The sequence below is a fragment of the Cajanus cajan genome, chromosome 10 (genome assembly GCF_000230855.2).
Source record: "Cajanus cajan strain Asha chromosome 10, NIPB_CcT2T_4, whole genome shotgun sequence".
Lineage (NCBI taxonomy): Eukaryota > Viridiplantae > Streptophyta > Magnoliopsida > Fabales > Fabaceae > Cajanus > Cajanus cajan.
The window spans coordinates 1,065,361-1,085,771 of record NC_138526.1 but is presented as its reverse complement, the minus strand read 5'-3'; the positions used below and the strand labels follow the sequence as shown (position 1 = coordinate 1,085,771).

Genomic DNA, 20,411 nt, shown 5'->3' with positions numbered 1-20,411 from the left:
GGGTTCAAAATTCAATTTTTTTTTGTGCTCCTACCATGCACTATTTCTTTCTCTCAAGAACTCCAAGAAGAGAATGTAGAAGCATTAGGAGTGCACCTTGGAGATATCCGTCCCACATCAAACGTTTATTGAGATAAGGGAAAGTAAGAGTTCTCTTTGGGGTATAAGTTATTTGTTGGGCAATGGAGTTGATCCTCAATCATATTATTGTTTTTAATTGCTATGCAGGGGAAGTCTTGAGTTTTAATTTGTATGTTGAGAATTTATGCTATATATGATTCTTCTATGCTTTGAGTGTGATAAGTGTGTTGTGAATATTGTAAAGTGTGGATTAATTGGTGTAAATTATGAATCTTTGAGACCTCGTAGTTCATGTAGGAAACCCTATTTATAAAGGAGTATAAAACTTGATGTTATTTTGATAATGTATGTGATATTGATATATGAATTGAGTAAATAATGGTAAAACAAGTGGCAATAGGATTAAAATTAGTGTTTCCACTGATTGGCTTGAGAGTTTTGGAGTTGGTTCTACTTGTACAATTTTTGCACATTTTTGTAGGTTGTGACAAACTGGTATCACATCGGGCACAAGTGGTGTAGCGTTGGGCATGATAGTGACAGAGAGTATGAGTTGCTCTTTGTGGTTTGTGCTCTAAGCTTAGGGTAGTTCATACTAGGTGCAAGAGCTCTAGAGGCTCCTTGTCATTAATTCGTTGAGCATGAGCTGAGTCACACTGCGTATGGGACTTTTAAAGAGAAGCTTGTGTTCTTTGTGAGAGAAGCTTCTGTTCTTTGTGGTTTTGGTGTCAGGTGCGAGGCAAGTTCCATTGGGCACTATTTCAAGGCTAATTAAGGTTGTGTTATCTGGTTGAAAAGTAGATTAATGATGTTTTGCCTAAGAATTTGACCATGAAATCAATATGAACATGATGAGAATCTCACTATGTTATAATTGCTTATTTAAGATTATGTTGATGAGTTGAGTTGTTATGTTGAACGTCAATAAAACTAATATGATGATATATTTAAGTGAATGAGACAAGTATGAGGTGAATCTATGTAACACAGTGCTACATAAAGTTTTGGTTGTTAAGCATGCCTTATGAACATGAGTATTCATCTTCGAGCCATGAATATTCACCTTTTGGTCATGAGTAATCATCTTCAGGTCATTAGTTATGAGATCCTTGGTACCACATGCATATAGGTTTAGATGAGTTCATGCCCACTACATTGAGTGTATGAGATGTGAATGTGTATGTTTATGCTATGATGTTACTATTAATTGAAGTTATATTGTTTTATTTATATTTTAATACTCGTATTACATGTATGCATACTTATGTTATGGTCGATGTGTGTTACTGCCTGACTATATATCTCACATCGATAGCCAAAGTGAGATATTTCTCACTTTTCTTTGTTATTGTTATTGTTGTTGTTATTGTCATGTCTCTATGTGTGTTTCTGCAAGTAGAGTCATGATGATGATGATGATGATGTTGGTGATGAGGCATGAGTTAAGCCATGTAATGTGCTGTGGGTTGAGCTTTGATAGGATGTGACATCAAGATTCTTAAATTAGGATGTTTATTTGTTTAGAGTTTTGGTTATGTTTATGGATCATATAATTTATATTAGAGTTGTAATAATTTATTATTAATCATGGAGTTATTTGCTAAATTCTATATATGTTTTGTTTAAGTATTTTTTGACATCCTCTATCCCATAGAGTAGCATAAGCATATAAAATAATAATTGTAGAAAATAATTTCAAAAATAACTTTACTAAGTAATGCAAATTTCTTAGGTAAAAGTATTATATATGAACGAAATAAACAATAAACAAAATTAAGATCTAATAAAGTAATTACAAAGCGAAATCTAACATCAAGTTCTAATATGAAAAGAATCAGCCAACAAAACTATAATCCTAACTATCGCCTGATGTCACATCCTATTAGAGCACAACTCAACATAAGGCCTAATCCTCATCTCCAACCTCATCATCCTCGTGATGGACTTCACCTACGAACATACATCAAAACACCAACAAAGAGAAAGGAGGGTGAGAAACATCTTACTATTGCTATCAATGTAAGATATGGTTGAGTAGCCATACAACAAAGTAGTACATATATACAATACTTATATTGATCAATAGATATGCAATTGTAAATAAAGTATTACACAACTCTTTGTATACAACATTTATGATTTGCATCCATACAATTATGTAGGAATTCAATATATTATAACCGTAACCTTCCTATAATACTTTAAGTGTAGGATTCCTATTATTACACCATTAATAAACATATATTCACTAAGTATTCTTTAAGTGTAGGATTCCTATTAATAATTGTGTAGGAATTCGGTGATGCTTGAAATAGGGTACCCTGCTCTTAATAGAGAAGACACGTTGCTTTTTAGAAGGAGCTCACCTAACGTGATTCCCTTTGCGTCCAACAAATTTGTAGCAAAGAGAACCTAGAGCTCTCATGCTAGGCCTGACCCCTTCACACCTGACATGGAAAGGTAACAGAGAGCAATCCTTGCTCTTTGTCACTTCCATGCCTAATAGCCGTTCATGGTGCCTAGTGTCGTGTAAAAAATGGATGCTCTTGTAGAAAATTTGAACTTGCACATGATAATCCAACATACAATTTTACAAATTCCAATCGATAGCAACGTTCAATAAGCATAAGAGCATAAGAGAATCATATGGAACACAAAAACACAAACTACATGCAAAATTTGGGGTTTCCCCTTATCACAATATATACAACAAAACGAGATTACTTACTCTCCATTACCTCGATGAGCAGATGTAAATAAATGCACACCTTTAGGTGGTTGACTTCTAGATCTCTCAATAGTTCCTTTGTTTCTTTATAGTACAAAGGTAGAGCATACCCATTTTAATTAAAAAGTGTAACTCTAATAGGCTTGCAACTCTAATTTATAAAATTGTTCCTACCTTTATCATTTTTTAGATAAAAAGTAAAATATTATCAATTAACCTACAACCTGAATCATATCTCTCCCAATACACTTAATTAGATACTTATTTAAAATACATATATAATTAAATAAATTAACTGCATTATTCCTTAGATAATTCCCTCAATTAATTAAAACCTTTTACTAATTATTTAGGTAAAAACATGGGGGTGTTACAACTTTCTCTCATTTTTTAAATTTCGTCCATAAATTTACCTATTGTAAACAAGAATGATTATGACTTTCACATTTGACTCTCCAGCTCCTAAGTAGCACTCTCCTCTGTGTTCCCGCTCCTTAACAATCTTAACTAAAGAATGTCCTTTTTTCTTAATTGTTTCACCCTATTATCATCAATTCTCAAAGAAATAGTTTTATAAGTAAGATTATCCCTTAATTGAATGTTTTCAGACTCAAGTATGAGAAGGATCATGCAAATATTTTGAGGTGGGAAACATGCAAGACGGTATGCAAATATGAAAGAGATGGAGGTAAGACTATTTGGATGACTGTCGCCACCCGCCGAAACGGACATTGGCATTCGCGACGATGGTTGGACTCTTTTTAGTTTTGAAAAATGATGGATTGTTAGAACGACTTATTCTCAAACTGAGACCTCATCGAACTAACAATTTTGTTAAATGATTCTCACCAATCCGTGTTAATCCCAAACGGGACCCTCCATGGATTAGTGGTTTTCGCAAAAAGGGGTTCTTGGAGTCGCCACCAATGTTTTACTCAAAACATTGGAAAAAGACATAAGGCAATTGATTTTCGCAAATCAACTTTGGCCATTACAACCAGAGTTGGGTAAGGGAGTCGATTATGTGTGGGGAAGGTGTTAGCACCCCACAACGCCCCTTTCGGGTTCCCTATGACGGATTATTTCATAAATAATAGCGTAAAATTACTAAACTACCCCTATTTATTAGAACGATTATAAGTAAACTATCTACATGATGAAAGCTTTAAACGTGCAATGCAACAATCAAAAAGCGATAAATGAAAGCGGTAAAAGAAAGGATTTGGAAAGAAACCTTCGAAGCGGGCTTTTATATATTCAAAAAGGAGTTAGGAGGCTTTTTGGCGCTCCTTCCCACTACACGTTCGCTCGCTCCTTTCCCTAAAAAAAAATATTAACTATGGAAATCAAAGAGATTTCCCTTCGACTTGTTCGAGTCTCAAGCTAAAGGCTCGTGAACTCAAGAACTTAGTCGGATCAGCTCTCGGAGAGATTTCTAGGGCAGAGAATAGCTCAAAAACCCAAGAATACTCAGCCAGAGGGTGGAGAAATGCTCCAAATGTGTGGAAGGACGAGCCAATGACGTCCTATTTATAGGATTGAGGCGCAGTACGGCCTAAGGAGTCAATACGGCCCGTACTGAGTTTTTGAACTACAGTACGGCCGTACTGAATTTAGTACGGCCGTACTGAAGTTCAAAAACTTCAGTACGGCCGTATTGATTTCATTATGGCCGTATTGTAGTTCAAATGGCTCAGTACGGCCGTACTGAACCTCTAGGAGGGCGTATTGAGCTCCAATCCTCACACACCCTTATTCTAAGCTACTCTAAGACTTCTAGACCTACAAAGAATCATCCTAGGGTCTTCCAGGAGTCCTTCCGGCTGACTTTCCTTCGGTCTTCGAGAGTCTTTGAGTCTTATTTCTGACCCGGACAATTTTAGGGGTCTACAGCTGCCCCCCCTTTACTTAGTCGAACGGCTTTTTTTTGGTGTACCGGTTGACAAGTAAAGGAGTTGACCCAATTGTCCGGGGAGTAAGCCATCCTTCCGACTTGTAGTGTCTTCAGGTGGGAAAATTGTTGAGTAGCCTCTCCAGGTTGAGTTTGCCCTCTCCAGGGTGAGTATTAGTCGTCGCCTCTCCAGGCTCGTGCATACCTCGGTGTTTCTGACGACCTCGGTAGCGTGAGTTTGCCCTCTCCAGGGTCTGCATGCCTCCGTGTTTCTGACGACGTTGGCAGCTGCATACCTCCGTGTTTCTGACGACATCGGTAGCTGAGTATTAGTCGTCGCCTCTCCAGGCTCGTGCATACCTCGGTGTTTCTGACGACCTCGGTAGCGTGAGTTTGCCCTCTCCAGGGTCTACATGCCTCCGTGTTTCTGACGACGTTGGCAGCTGCATACCTCCGTGTTTCTGACGACGTCGGTAGCTGAGTATTAGTCGTCGCCTCTCCAGGCTCGTGCATACCTCGGTGTTTCTGACGACCTCGGTAGCGTGAGTTTGCCCTCTCCAGGGTCTGCATGCCTCCGTGTTTCTGACGACGTTGGCAGCTGCATACCTCCGTGTTTCTGACGACGTCGGTAGCTGAGTATTAGTCGTCGCCTCTCCAGGCTCGTGCATACCTCGGTGTTTCTGACGACCTCGGTAGCGTGAGTTTGCCCTCTCCAGGGTCTACATGCCTCCGTGTTTCTGACGACGTTGGCAGCTGCATACCTCCGTGTTTCTGACGACGTCGGTAGCTGAGTATTAGTCGTCGCCTCTCCAGGCTCGTGCATACCTCGGTGTTTCTGACGACCTCGGTAGCGTGAGTTTGCCCTCTCCAGGGTCTGCATGCCTCCGTGTTTCTGACGACGTTGGCAGTTGCATACCTCCGAGTTTCTGACGACGTCGGTAGCTGAGTATTAGTCATCGCCTCTCCAGGCTCGTGCATACCTCGGTGTTTTTGACGACCTCGGTAGCGTGAGTTTGCCCTCTCCAGGGTCTGCGGTTTGCCCTCCCCAGGGTTGCATACCTCCGTGCTTCTGGTCACTTTGGTAGCGTGAGTTTGCCCTCTCCAGGGATTTGTGATGATTTTGTCTCCACAGTCCACGATGCTGCTTCGACGGTTGTTTTTGATTTTGGTGCCGCTGAGGGCTGGATAACGTAGGGATCCGTCTAGGGGATATGCAGTTACTCATAGGTTCTTGTGTCCCAACTTTCCATTGCGTAGTTGGTGCCCACTGGGGAAATTCTGATTCCTTGGGGATGCAGACACAAAGATGCTCTTTCTGAGGTGAGCGATGCCTTATGATTGGCTGACGTCCTTTCGACGTTGGTGGAGTATCTCGGTTATCCTTATTCGGGTGACTTTTTTTATTTTCTGGTTTTGTTGCCTCTGTGTAGGCTGTTATCCGCTGGGGGATTCTGTCGTATTGATCTTGATTGGCCTCTTCTGTTAGGCAGATTATCTTGACGTTCGGTGTTTAGCTGAATACCGAATTCCGCTTGGGGAATGGTTATTGATCTTTTCAGATTTTCTCTTTTTGAAGGAGTGCCTCTGAGTAGGCGAATGGGGATTGAGGATCTTATGTATCCCAGAGTATTATTTAGAAAGCCTCTTCAGGCTTAGCTTCACTCGTCGCTCGAGTTGGAAAGCTATCTTCCACTGAGGAAGTCTAAGTCCTTTGACTCGGATATTTTGTTTGGATGATCATGCTTCCATTGGGGAATCTTACTGATCTTGCTCTGATAGCTTTCACTGGGAATTCGGCCCAAGAGTGCAAGCTGAGATGTCTCTGGGGAGTATTATTTCGGCAAGCCTCTCCAGGCTCAGTTATTCTGTACGATTGTTGGATTTTCTGAATTTTTTTGCCTTTTTTGTCGATTTCGGCTTTTTCGGCTTTTTCTGTACAGAAATTAAAGTGCTAAAGAATTTTGAACTCGAAAGTGGAAAATTTCATTAATCAAACGTAATGAAATTTGTACAATGATGATAAAAAGAGTGGGGCACAGCCCGATCAATCAAAATAAACAAAAAGCAGGAAAACACAGCAAATGGCCGGTCTTCATTCCTCTGCCGGCGGATCCTGTGGAGGGTCTGGGAAGCGACGATGCAGCCAGACTGACAGGTTGTCAAAATCCTGTCTCAGGGCGTCAATGCTATGCTGCGCATTGTCGAATCGGGCGTCGATGCTCTGCTGCAACGCGTCGAAACGAGCATCAAAGTAGGCCCTGTCTTGCTGCGAGGTGTCGGCCTCTGTCTGCGGGTCCCCTTCACCCGGGAGCTCGATGTTCTCGAAAAGCTCACTGAAGGTGTCGTGGGTGGTCGCACGTACATATTGCCTCCCTACCTTAGCAATGATCTTCATATTGAGCAGGGTGGCAACATTGATAGGCTTGGGCGCCAACTCCCCCGCATCTACGCCATCAGGGCACCCCCAAGTCTCGGCGAGTCGTGAAAGAAACATAGAGACCAAATGTATCCTCGCCGAGCGTCGCTGCCCTCTCTTGTCCCCAGATTCTTTATATGCTCGAGAAAAAAGAATCCGGGGTTGGCCTTCTGCCTGGGGGCCATGCAGTAAAGAGCTAGCAGATCCTGCCGCGTTACTGACTCTGGACTCTTCAGTCTGGCGTGGATGGAGCCGGTGATCAGCTTGTGGCAAATCCGGAGCGCAGTCGGGAGCCGGGTACCCTTTACTCCAGCGTGATAATCCATCTGACCCGTGACCTCTCTCCACATCTCGGTCGGGGTCAGATTATTAGGGCACTCACAGACGGCGTCCCGATATTCCAACTGATCGGCTCGCCGAAAGAAACCAGCCTGGACGTTGAATTCATCCAGTGTCAGGGAGCGGTATCCTCCCTTCATCCAGAAGTCTACAGAGTAGACCGTTGCACCGTAGCTGTTCGTCGACTCTGTGACACCGACGGTAGCCAGAAATTCCTTTGTCGCGGTCGGATAGATCTTAGGGTGGGGATCAAGGAGGAACCCCCATCCTATGGCATCGATGTAGCCTCTGACCTCATCTTCCCATTCCATTGCCCGAAGGATGCTGAAGTCGAGCACCCTCGACGGCTGGAAGACGAATGACTCGAGGAAATCCAACCTCTCTTGGTGCCGCGCGGTCATTTCAAGTTGCGCAGGGACCCTCTGCCTCTTCCTTGAAGACTCGGCCATTTTTTCGGAATCGGAGGGATCTCAAACACACTCACAGATAAAGTATGCAGAGGAATGAAGATGTTGTGATGAATGAGAGGAGGAGGGACGTATTTATAGAAAAAATTAGGTCAGTACGGCCCGTACTGAATTCAGTACGGCCGTACTGATCTTACTGTTGATGTACAAAAGAATGGGCCAATACGAGCCGTATTGAATTCAATACGCCCGTATTGGTGTGGACGTTATGGCCAATACGGCCGTATTCATTTCAGTACGCCCGTATTGAGTTGAAAATTTGTTCATAACCCTAATTTTAGTACGGGCGTACTGAACATGGTACGGACGCATTGTTTTTTCTGAAGTTCATTTTTTTTTTCAATAAACAGAGAATAAGTGATCTTCCAGTACACCTATCATCTGTATGCATGTATGCGGTATGATGCACCTAATTCTATTTGATTTATTATTCAAAAGAATTAACCGATGTGTTTCTTTGCTTGGATTTTTGCCATTCCTCTAGACGGGCTGTGCGCTGCCGATTTCTGTAACCGAGGAATGATGCGTGTTATATCGAGATTGGTGTCATCAACCCAGTGATCCTTCCCTTCCTTTAGAAGACGTATCAACCTTCCTATTGACCACTATATCTCCATGTTTCCACTAGATTATTCTAAAATCGTTTGGGACAAGAGAAAAGAAAGGAAAGATATTTTTGTTCAAAAGTTTGTCTTTTAGAGGGGATTATTATTGTTTTGAAAACGGTTTTTGTAAGAATGGCTGGCCAAGGTAGGCTCATGTGTTTAGGCTTGTTTGATTAAACACTTATGAAGTTAAGAAAGTCTTGTTATTGACGTTGTGATTCGACAACTTAGATAGTTTCCCTTGAACCTTTCTTTTTGAATTCAGCTCATGGTACCATCATGGATTTCTTTTGCTTTTTGATTGTCCTTATTTTTGCCTAAAACACCCCTTTGTGGCGTCTCAACGGACCTTTGTTTTTGTTCATTTTTGCAACCCTAATTTTTGCCTAGGTCACCCTTTCGTGGGATTCCTAGCGGGTTCTTTGCTCTTATTTTTGCGCAGCCCCCTTTTTGGGTTTCCTGCCGAGCTTTTTTTGTTTTTAGGATTTTGTCCTTAAAGGATTTCTTTTTTATCCATGATGGCACTTGTCGAGGCCAAGGAAAGGTGCTCCAAGTTGTCACACACACTTCCACATAAAAATGATGCGGGTTTATTGTTATTAAGACGATTTTAACCTCATTCATGCTTATTCAAACAGGGTTAAAAATAATGTGGTCTAGAAATTTATTGCAAGCAAGAAAAGAAGCAATAAGAACTAATAAAGAACGATTTTATTATAATTCTAGCGGAAACATGTGCCCTATCGAGGCTCGGGGGTCGGGCTGTCCCCGAGGAGTGATCTCTAACAGTCATCAGGTCTATACATCCCTATCGGAAGAAGAAGAGCACTTGATGACGACGACCGGCCTTGACGCTTGTGAACCGACCTTCCTAAAGATCTGGCTTAAAGAACGTCGAGAAGGATCTTGGTTCCTCTTCGTCCTTTGATCTTTATTAGGGTTGTATCCTAACCCTTGTTTCCCCGGATTATCCTTAATAATGGGTAGCTCGGGAATTCCTTGGGAATCCTTGCCAAGTCCTTGTGCAGGCAAGTATCCGTTCTTGGTGAGCATGTAGGCTACCTTCTTCATTTCTCGGGGAAACGTTTCGACATTGGCAATCTCCAATGCTTGGAAGGCGGTCTCTAGAGCTTCCTCTGTTGCATCCACGTAAGGTATGGCAGATGGCTTGTTGATGAGTATGTCATCTTCGGCTTGTACGGTCACCAGCTTGTCACCCACTATGAATTTGACTTTCTGGTGGAGCGTAGAGGGAACAGCTTTCGCATCATGAATCCAAGGTCGGCCGAGGAGACAGCTGTACGCGGGAGTAATGTCCATCACTTGAAATTCGACATTAAAGATGGTGGGTCCAATTTGGATTGGAAGATTGATTTCTCCCACCACTTCTCTTTTAGAACCGTCGAAAGCTCGGACGATCATGTTGCTCGGGCGCATTTGGATTCCCTTGATTGCCACTTGATCAAACGTTCTTTTTGGCATCACATTCAAGGAAGATCCATTATCCACCAAGACTTTAGCGATGTGATATTCCTTGCACTTTACAGAGATGTGCAAGGGCTTGTTGTGATTCGGTCCCTCAGCGGGGATTTCTTCATCGGTGAAAGTGAGGTGATCATTAGTCGTGATGTGACTAACAATCCCCTCAAACTTGTCTTGGGAGATAGTGTGCGACACGTACGCCTCGTTCAAGACTTTCAACAAAGCTTGCCGATGCGGTTCGGAGCTTAGGATCAACGACAACAGAGTAATCTTTGTTGGCGTCCTATGAAGTTGATCCACGATGGAGTACTCGCTCTGTCGGATATATTTTAACAGCTCGTCAGTCTCCTCCTCGGATTCTTTATTTTCCTCGGTTTTCTCTTTTTCTTTTTCCTTTCCTTTATTCTTGGGAGCTTTATCATGAAGATCTTCGGGAGTGTAGATCCTGCCACTCCTAGTCATGCCCCTAAGTCCAGCGATGTTAGAGATATCGCTGTCGGCAGAAGAATGGATGTCGTATATCCATGGCACAGCTTTATTCGATTCGTAGGGAAAAGGTCTTGGAGAAGTGATCTTCAACGGTGTCAGACCTTCCCCTTTACTCGTCTTGATTACCAATAACGGAGTTGATGTGCGTTCGCTTGGCGCGGTTGTTGGCTTACACTTAATAACAAACGGCGTGCGATCCATTCTGAACATACGCATCGATTAATCCTTTCTTTTTATTAATGTTATTAATGAATTACTAGGAGAGATGTATGCAAATGAATGACTATGAAATGCAAAGGCAATTGAAAGATTTCATAGATCTCAAAAATTCGATTTATTAATCAAAGAAAGTGTACAACTCATTATACAATGCTTCGAAGCAAATTTTTACAAAATGAGAAAAGCCGATAGAAACCCACAGGCGGGTTCATGTTTCTTCTCCATTCAACTTCGGCTTCCTCTACATGACGGGCCATTGCTTCGGCTTGCGTATGGATCGCTTGGCTCATATTATCACTAATCTTTTGAGCGTCCTTCGCCTTTTGAATATAGTAGTTGATCATGGCTTGCAGCTCATTAAGCTCGTCTTCGGCTCGATCCTTCTCCTCTCGGAGCTTAGCCATATGTGCTAATCCTTCCCTTTCCTTCTTGCGAAAATCGGAAAGGCTTGCGGTTTGTTGTTGAGCAACTTCCCGCCATTGCTGCGCATCGGATCGAGTCAAGAGTAGATCATCTTGCATATCCTTGATCAACTGTGCCTGCCTTGCGTACTCGGCTTCAAGGTGTGCTATCTTTGCGTCGACATCTCGGAGTTGACTACTCGGTTCGACCTTTGGCATTTTGGATGCCCGAATAGCCTTCTCATTAAGGTTAGCACACTCGTCCTTGAGTCGCTCTATCTCATGGTCTTTTTTCTTGCACTGCCTTTGTAGACCGTCAATGGCGAAACTGGATTCTTCGCTTTTCTCCTCAAGAACTCTCATTTGAGCTCCCATGATTTCCAGCTTCTTGGTCAAGGCATCGACTTGTTCTTGCAGCAACCTCCTCGTGACTGCGGTTGCGCAAGAGGTGGATGGTTGGGGCACTCCCCTCTCGCTCCTCCAAGTCTCGTAGTCGGTGGAGACGGATACCCGAGGCTTTCCAAGCTCTCGATCTCCCTCGTAGATTGGTCTCTCCCATGTTCTAACGACAGCGTGCATGTCCCTTTGATGCTCGGAATCAAAGGAGAAACACAATCCTCCAAGCTCCTCTTTAGTAGGAACAATCTGAGTCCTCATAAGTTGCCTCATAGCCAATCTAAGTGAATAAGCTATGCAACCTCTAAGGCCCATCAAAGGTACGCTTGGGTAACTGCCGCATCTCATCAATACGTTGCTCGGACGGAACCAAGGACAAACCCATGTGAAGTGCTCGATGCTCCACTGTTCCATCTCTTCCTTCCATTCGGAAGCATAACGACGGCATACGGGGATCTTCGAAAAGCTCCTCAACGGATCGGGGAAAGTCCCCATGTGACTAGAGGCGTAGAAGTGTGTGATGCTCCACACATATAACAAGGAGGTGCAACATCGGATAATCTTCCCTTGCTTCTGCTGAGATATGTTGACAGAAAGCAAGGTGTCGGCAAGAATGGCAGGCACGGGACTCTTCATGTGCACGTCCCATGCGAAGAAAGCATCCATAGCGACATGGTCCACTGTGTTAGCGTGAAAGGGGAATAGGACTGTCCCAAACATGGCTAACGCTAGAGTCTTGTTGAAAGCTAACCAATCTCCCTCACCAGCTAAGGAAGAAAGGTGATCCTCAATCATAGCGAGCTTCCAACCTTTGATACTGCCGTTCCCCACTAAGGCAGATGATCGTGATGGTAGTTTGACTTGAGTAGCGACCCTCTCCACGGCCACATAATTACCATGAAAAACATAGACTCCTGCTGATTTGGGCCATCGCAGCATGAGCTCGTACTCCTCGAGAGTAGGAACTAAGTCAAACTGGGGGAACTCGAAGCAATGCAGATCGAGACTCCAAAAGTGAACCAATGCTCTCAGAAAGGCCGGATCCACACATATCTTCATCAAATCGAGGACTCGTCCATATGATTTCTCGAACTCAACACGAGCCTCATGTGGCATCAAAGAACAGAGGTGGTCCAACCTCTCGGCACGGTATAGCAAGAAGTCCACTTTCTTCAACTGCCCTTGCACTCCCCTAGATCCCTCCATGATCTTCGATAAGAATGCATGATATGAGATGATGGCGTTGAATATGCATGCATTGTGTTTATTCAACTAAGCATTATCATGTTTTCAGGATGCTCCTAAGATGATGCATGATATTGCTTGGTTTGGATAAATAACTTTTTTTTTTTTGGGTATTTTGTTTTTTGTATTTTTTGGGTGAAAAGGGAAACTACCTACATGAATGTGATGAGGGTAGATGTTAACACCATGTAATGGAAGATTCTTATTCCTATTTATTCTTATTCTAAAAGGGGAATGTTGTATGTTTAAAGAATGCAATGTATGCTCAAACAATGTCACATAAACAATGCACAAACAATTCACTCATCCACGAACAGTCACGAGCGAATCACGAGGTAGGGGTATCCTGCAGACAAGTGCATATTCAAGGAGGTTCTAACTGTTCTCACCGGTCTAAGGCCCCCAAGGTGCCCCCATTATAGGGACCCAATCCCTTTCGTCGTAAGTCGATGGAAAGCTCCAACGCACTGTCGAACTTGAGTTCATGGTTTTCACCTTGAGTGATGCTTTCCGACAACGGTCTATGGGCACCTATAGACCCATTCGACAACCGGCCGTACTAACATCCACTCCCTATGGCTTTCCACTCATGCCCCCGGGTATAGAGGGAACTGTTGTGTGCAAAGGTTCGTGTGCAGTTTATATTTCAAAAAATTGCGAAAATTTAAACACCCAACAGTTATTAAAGCCAATTAGGTAAAACATATTATCATACAAGCGAGGGGTAATGAAGTAATTTTAAACTATCATTTTAGAAATAATCCATCACTAAATGGGACTGACTCTCGAGGCTTCCCCAGTGGAGTCGCCATCTGTCGCCACCCGCCGAAACGGACATTGGCATTCGCGACGATGGTTGGACTCTTTTTAGTTTTGAAAAATGATGGATTGTTAGAACGACTTATTCTCAAACTGAGACCTCATCGAACTAACAATTTTGTTAAATGATTCTCACCAATCCGTGTTAATCCCAAACGGGACCCTCCATGGATTAGTGGTTTTCGCAAAAAGGGGTTCTTGGAGTCGCCACCAATGTTTTACTCAAAACATTGGAAAAAGACATAAGGCAATTGATTTTCGCAAATCAACTTTGGCCATTACAACCAGAGTTGGGTAAGGGAGTCGATTACGTGTGGAGAAGGTGTTAGCACCCCACAACGCCCCTTTCGGGTTCCCTATGACGGATTATTTCATAAATAATAGCGTAAAATTACTAAACTACCCCTATTTATTAGAACGATTATAAGTAAACTATCTACATGATGAAAGCTTTAAACGTGCAATGCAACAATCAAAAAGCGATAAATGAAAGCGGTAAAAGAAAGGATTTGGAAAGAAACCTTCGAAGCGGGCTTTTATATATTCAAAAAGGAGTTAGGAGGCTTTTTGGCGCTCCTTCCCACTACACGTTCGCTCGCTCCTTTCCCTAAAAAAAAATATTAACTATGGAAATCAAAGAGATTTCCCTTCGACTTGTTCGAGTCTCAAGCTAAAGGCTCGTGAACTCAAGAACTTAGTCGGATCAGCTCTCGGAGAGATTTCTAGGGCAGAGAATAGCTCAAAAACCCAAGAATACTCAGCCAGAGGGTGGAGAAATGCTCCAAATGTGTGGAAGGACGAGCCAATGACGTCCTATTTATAGGATTGAGGCGCAGTACGGCCTAAGGAGTCAATACGGCCCGTACTGAGTTTTTGAACTACAGTACGGCCGTACTGAATTTAGTACGGCCGTACTGAAGTTCAAAAACTTCAGTACGGCCGTATTGATTTCATTATGGCCGTATTGTAGTTCAAATGGCTCAGTACGGCCGTACTGAACCTCTAGGAGGGCGTATTGAGCTCCAATCCTCACACACCCTTATTCTAAGCTACTCTAAGACTTCTAGACCTACAAAGAATCATCCTAGGGTCTTCCAGGAGTCCTTCCGACTGACTTTCCTTCGGTCTTCGAGAGTCTTTGAGTCTTATTTCCGACCCGGACAATTTTAGGGGTCTACAATGACTACTTCAATCATCTTGAGGATTTTGTAAGAACTAATGAAACAGGAAGTAAGCTTGAGAGACTTTAATACTCTACCAACACCAGTTCAAGAAGTTACTTTAAAAAATACATGATTTTCCTCTTTAAACTTTAAGATCCTTCCTCCTCTTCACATAGTATCTTTTTTTCCTACTTTGAATTATTCTCATCCTTTCTGAATTATCCTTACCTTTTCTATAATTTGTTGGACTACTTCCAGTTCTAACATAAAACTTATTTATAAATTTATCCCTAAATTAATGAGATACTTAATATATGTTTCCAAAGTTTTTACATTTCAAAAATAAAAATGAGTACCTTTTATTTTTAAAAACATACATTAAATAAGTATTTTAAGAAATTATTTATATTTAAAAATTAATGCTAAAGACATAATAAATTATGTCTTAAAAAATAACCAAACTAATTTATAAATATAGGTACTAGGATTGGAAAGAGTATAAATTTTTAATGATTCAATATATTATAACCGTAACCTTCTTATAATACTTTAAGTGTAGGATTCCTATTATTACACCATTAATAAACATATATTCACTAAGTATTCTTTAAGTGTAGGATTCCTATTATTACAACATTAATAAATAAATAGCTAATATAACATTAGCCAAAGAAATGATTACTTACACTGTCAACAAATTTGCGCATTTTGAATCGGTACTGAGTCCCAAATTTCTTTCATAAATTTCTATCTCTACTATTTCCCAAAAGCCCATACCACATCTTATCTTAATTCAGCACACAAATTGAATTTCACACAACCAATTGTTGTGGATATGAATTGAACAAATTCAACATCTTTCTAGTTAATGGTTTTCGTTCAAAAGGTTAATTTTTTGGTAGTGGTTTGCTGCAACATGATAATTGTGATCTTGGTAGCATATTGATTGGAATCGAATCATCTTGCGGCTGAATGATCTGTTGATTTTGTTTTGCTGCATGATTCAATTATCTTGGGAGAGAAATGGGAAACGGTTATATTTGTGAAAATCTTTGTCTAATTAAATAGCTGTTATAATAGGAGTAGGGTTGAGGCATAAGTTTTCCTATGGAGGACCTGAACCCACATCATATTGGGTTATGCATAATATCCCAAATAAGTTTTCCTAGCAAAGATGTGGTAATCATCGTATTCCAATTCACCAAATGAATTTTCCTTTCTTTGTTTAATTCATTAAAGCTGAATATGGGGATGATAACATGCAAACAGATTTTCAGGGTTGAAGTGCAAGTTTAGTGTAAAGTGTTTGGGGCTTTCATGCATCAATTTTGTGAAGTTGTCTCATTGTTAGAGTTTTGATTAGCATTCTTGTTATATTATTTTGAGTTCTGTGACTGAGATTTGGGTGTCAAGATTTTCAACGGTGAAAGTCCCAGATTTAGTTCTTGGCATATAGATACTATATTTTTGTCAAAACTGGTGCTATTTATGCATAGTTCATGTTTCTAGCAGCACTTATTATTTTACACTTAACCTGGGCTACAAAAATTGGGATTGCATCGATTTTAATTACTCTGGAAACCTAACATGGGCTATCCTTCATAAAATTTACTGATATTCTCCATCCATTACCATTTTTTAATAATGGTCTAATTCTTCATGCTGTGATTGTTTGACAACAGTGTTTGATGCATAGCTTAGGCTAGGGAGTTGGAAATTATGCACCATTTGGCTTGTTGGAAAGATAAACATATATGAGCCTTAATCATACAAATTTCACATTTTAACTCCATTCATAAGGGATTAACCTCGACACAACCATCAAGTTGCTACTTTGTTACTCAGAACTAGAAGTCACGGATATTCAAATTCTGGAAACTATGCACTGGGTCACCCTTTATTCAAGTCCAAATTATATCAGCTAGCTTCAAAAGTGGGTTCAGGTTCTGCAAATTATTATTCTGGAGTCTGGACAACATTTGTTCTTTTGCTCATAAATCGTAATTTTTCACTATCATTTATTTATTTATTTGCTTTGTATGGAATGAATTCGATTTTCATGGAGTTATCAAATGTTTTGCACCAGCAACTCTGGTGTAACCATTTTAGCCCATAAGTTATATATATATATATATATATATATGAGATTCGTTTACTAATAAGTTTATTAAGATTTATTCTGTTCAATAATTTATGTTTTACATCAAATTTTAATGATCTAACCATTACATTTAAAGTTCTTAATGCATAGATCAAGTATGCAAATTTTTAAAAAATTTAAAAATTATTTGATACTTCATTTTATTAATTCAAATTGATGAATAATTATAAAATTATTTTATACATTGATTTGAATTAATGAAATGAAGTATCAAATGGTTTTCAATTTTTTTTATAAAAATTTTCATATTTCATCTATGTATTAAGAATTTTAAATTCAACGGTTGGATCATTAAAATTTGATGTAAAACATGAGTTATTGAACAGAATAAGTCTAGGTAAACTTACTCTCAGAGTAAATGAATCCCTCCTTATATATATATATATAAGATTAAGATATTTTCATTTTAATATTTTTAGCACCAAAGATGGTTTGGATGAAATTGTTTCCACTGATTTAGTTTTAGTAGTGAATAAATTGCAAACATTTATGTATGTTGATAGATTGAATTTTCTGCGGTTTGCAGAAACATGTCTGGTGTGTACTAGTTTGTATCTAACTACTTATTGTATGTAGGAAAGGGTATGATGGAAGGAGATATTAAGATTTTGGATGAAGATGACACTCAAAACAAGAAAGAAAGTTCTCTGGTGAAGATAGAAGTATTGTTTTTTGCTAGAGCCCATGATCTCACTAGCTTGAGTGAGATGCCATTAGAGGTGTCATCTGGAAGTACTATACATGATTGTTTGAGAAAGCTTTTTGTCAAGTTTACAGTTTGGAAGAAATGAGAAGGTGCATGGTTTTGACTCTGAATGAGGTGTATACAACTGAGTCAGCCATTGTTAAAGACACAGATGAGTTGGCCATAATACCTCCAATAAGTGGTGGCTAAAGAACTTATTGCAAACTTTTATTTTTGTACTCTAGCAAATATTTTGAAGAAAAAAAATCTGAATTTTTTAATAAATATTGAGAAGTTGATATCCTCATCTAGGGTAATTTTATTGGAGATATGCAGTACTCAAGAGGTTAACCTTTCTCATCATGCATATGGAGATTTCTATAGTGTTTTTAGTGAACGACTCAATCACACAGTTAATTAAAAAAATAATTTTAACAAAAAGATTCAATCTTTTGAGAACTCTAACTCTCTATGAAATTATCCTACCTAATTTGTTAACTTCAATAAGTGTAAATGTGTAATAATTGTAATGCTAGTTAATTGTAAATGAACACAGAAAGAAAATGAAAATTTTTCATTTTTCAATCTGCCACTTTATTTTAGCATAACGGATTATAAGTGCTTGTTTTCTTCTTCTGATTTATTAATGGAATAGAGATTGACAAAGGATGATAGAAGTAATTTCCAAATTGCAGCCATCTTTACTAGAAATTTAAACTGAATTACAACTCTTTTGGGGCATGCTAGGCTCTAGGAGATTTATCGAAGTATTTTGTATGATTAATAAGCTTTCTGTAATCTATTAGGGCCTCACTTAATAACATGTTCGTTTGTTTAACTTTTTCTTAAATGAGTATTTTTTTTATGTATGTTTGTCTGAACTATTTATTTTAAAAAGTAATTACTTTTATTTTTTTTTTAAGAAAATCTTTTTTTTAATCAAAACAAATTGGACAATGTTTTGTTATTGAATAGTACAAATTTTTCCATATAAAAAGTGATAAAAAAGTATCCATATCAATGACGAAACTTAGGTATAATACTGTAAGTGTGATTTTTGTTATTCTACGGTTAGAATTGAAATTTCATCTTGATAATATACATTTATATTTGATGCATATCTCGTTCATTTTTTTTAATCATTTATAAATATTAAGACAAAATCTAAGACCTTACAAAATTTATGCTTTTTATGTTAGTCAAAATTAAAGGACTAAGAAATGGAGGATACTCTTCCCTCAATACAAACTAACTATCAAAAGGTGGACCATGTTTTAGCACAATGATTTCCTTCTCTCAAGGTATGATAAAAGGAAAAGAGCCAATGTTTGTTTACAAAATCCTTTATCTTGTTGATAATAGATGCATGAAGTTGTCAAGAAGAACAACCATCTTAAATAATTTATAAGTCATAAATGAGTTAGTCTCACAAATTAATTTCTTGTAACTAGCATTCTAAGTCACTTACAAGCTGTGCAAAATAGATAGAAGTTTAACATTCATAATTGTAGTGAATCCACAACTACCAAAAAATTTCAATAACCATTTACCATTTGAGTCACAAATAAGATCTCCAAAACCTAAGATGTCTATGTTACTCAAACAACTTTCGTCAACCTTGATATTAACAAAATCATCATTTGGAGGAATCCATGCAATATATCTATGAGAAGATGCACTAATTTTTGATTGAATAGAGCATAGAACATCATGAATCAATTGGATCTGACTAAGGGTGAGCCAAAGTGTCCAGATCTTGTCTTCAAAAATCTCCACATTCCTTGATTCCCATATAAACAAGCAGGCGCAAGCAAAAGGAGTGTCATAATGACATTTGAGTTGGTCTTGGAACCATATTTCTTGATCCATTATGTAAAAGTTAGGCAAACCATCAATTCCAAGAGTTTCCCACACTCTTTTGGCACGAACACAATCCCTAAGCAAATGAACAGTATCTTCCTCCTCCAAGTCACACTTGAAACAAAAAGGGCCAAAAGAAATATGTCGCTTAAAGTGAAAAATTTTAGTAGTAAGATTGCTTTAAAGGATAAGCCAAGTAAAATGTTTTAATGTCAAGTTCTTGAATAAGCCACTCATAGGCGAACTTGACAATATAATTACCTGAATAAGATGACCCCCCATATAAGAATATTTTTAGTATTATCATCAAAGGTCATACTTAACATTTTTTTGTTTAATTTCCTAAGGAGTGTTTGAGTATATAGGACCCTAATTCCAAATTCCCTCCACAAGAAACATCTTTTATTTGAAGTTGAATGTTATTAATATGCACATAATCAATTTATTCACATATGGATCCCTCATTCAACCATGGAAAATAAAATAGTGGAATGTTCCCTTTACCAACTTGAAATTTAAAAGCTGACCTAAGATGCAAAAAAGCTCTCAACATGGAATTCCACATGTATGATTTGTCCTTCACAGTCTTTGCATGAAAAATATTCCCACTTGGCATGTATTTATCAATAATCATTGGCACTCAATTTTTGAAGCTCATGGATAAGAGAGCAAATATGTTTTCCCAACAAAGAAATATTAACATCGTGAGACCAAATGCGTAAACTACTTTTACCCTTAGGATAAGAGACCTCATTAATATATTTACACATATGAATACAAATTGAAACTTCAATTTTGGTTGAAGAACAACACAAACAATACTTATGTTATTGTATCTAATGAAAAATTAAGAAGATATTCCTTAATAAACTGTCTCAAATTTCTTATTCCCTCATCCCCTTTCTTGATGTTGTCTTTGTCAGTGAAGGTGAAAGTGAAAGAAAATGAAGGAAATAGGTGAGCA

General features: G+C 39.2%; 1 protein-coding gene across 1 annotated transcript; it reads right to left on the bottom strand.

The window, feature by feature from the left end:
* Nucleotides 1-19,051: 19,051 nt before the first annotated feature.
* On the bottom strand, nt 19,052-19,729 carry LOC145952727 (uncharacterized). The gene is made up of 2 exons (XM_083065670.1): nt 19,709-19,729; nt 19,052-19,561 (listed from the first exon to the last, which is right to left on the bottom strand). The coding sequence occupies exons 1-2, from the start codon at nt 19,727-19,729 to the stop codon at nt 19,052-19,054; spliced, it is 531 nt and encodes a 176-aa protein (XP_082921796.1).
* Between the last annotated feature and the right edge of the window lie 682 nt (nt 19,730-20,411).

Excerpts from the sequence above, each read along its gene's own strand:
- LOC145952727 (XM_083065670.1), bottom strand. The coding sequence starts at position 19,729 with ATGGGGGGTCATCTTATTCAG. Across the intron at positions 19,562-19,708 it reads TGGGGGGTCATCTTATTCAG|TGTGACTTGGAGGAGGAAGA; the intron begins GTAATTATATTG and ends TTTTGTTTCAAG.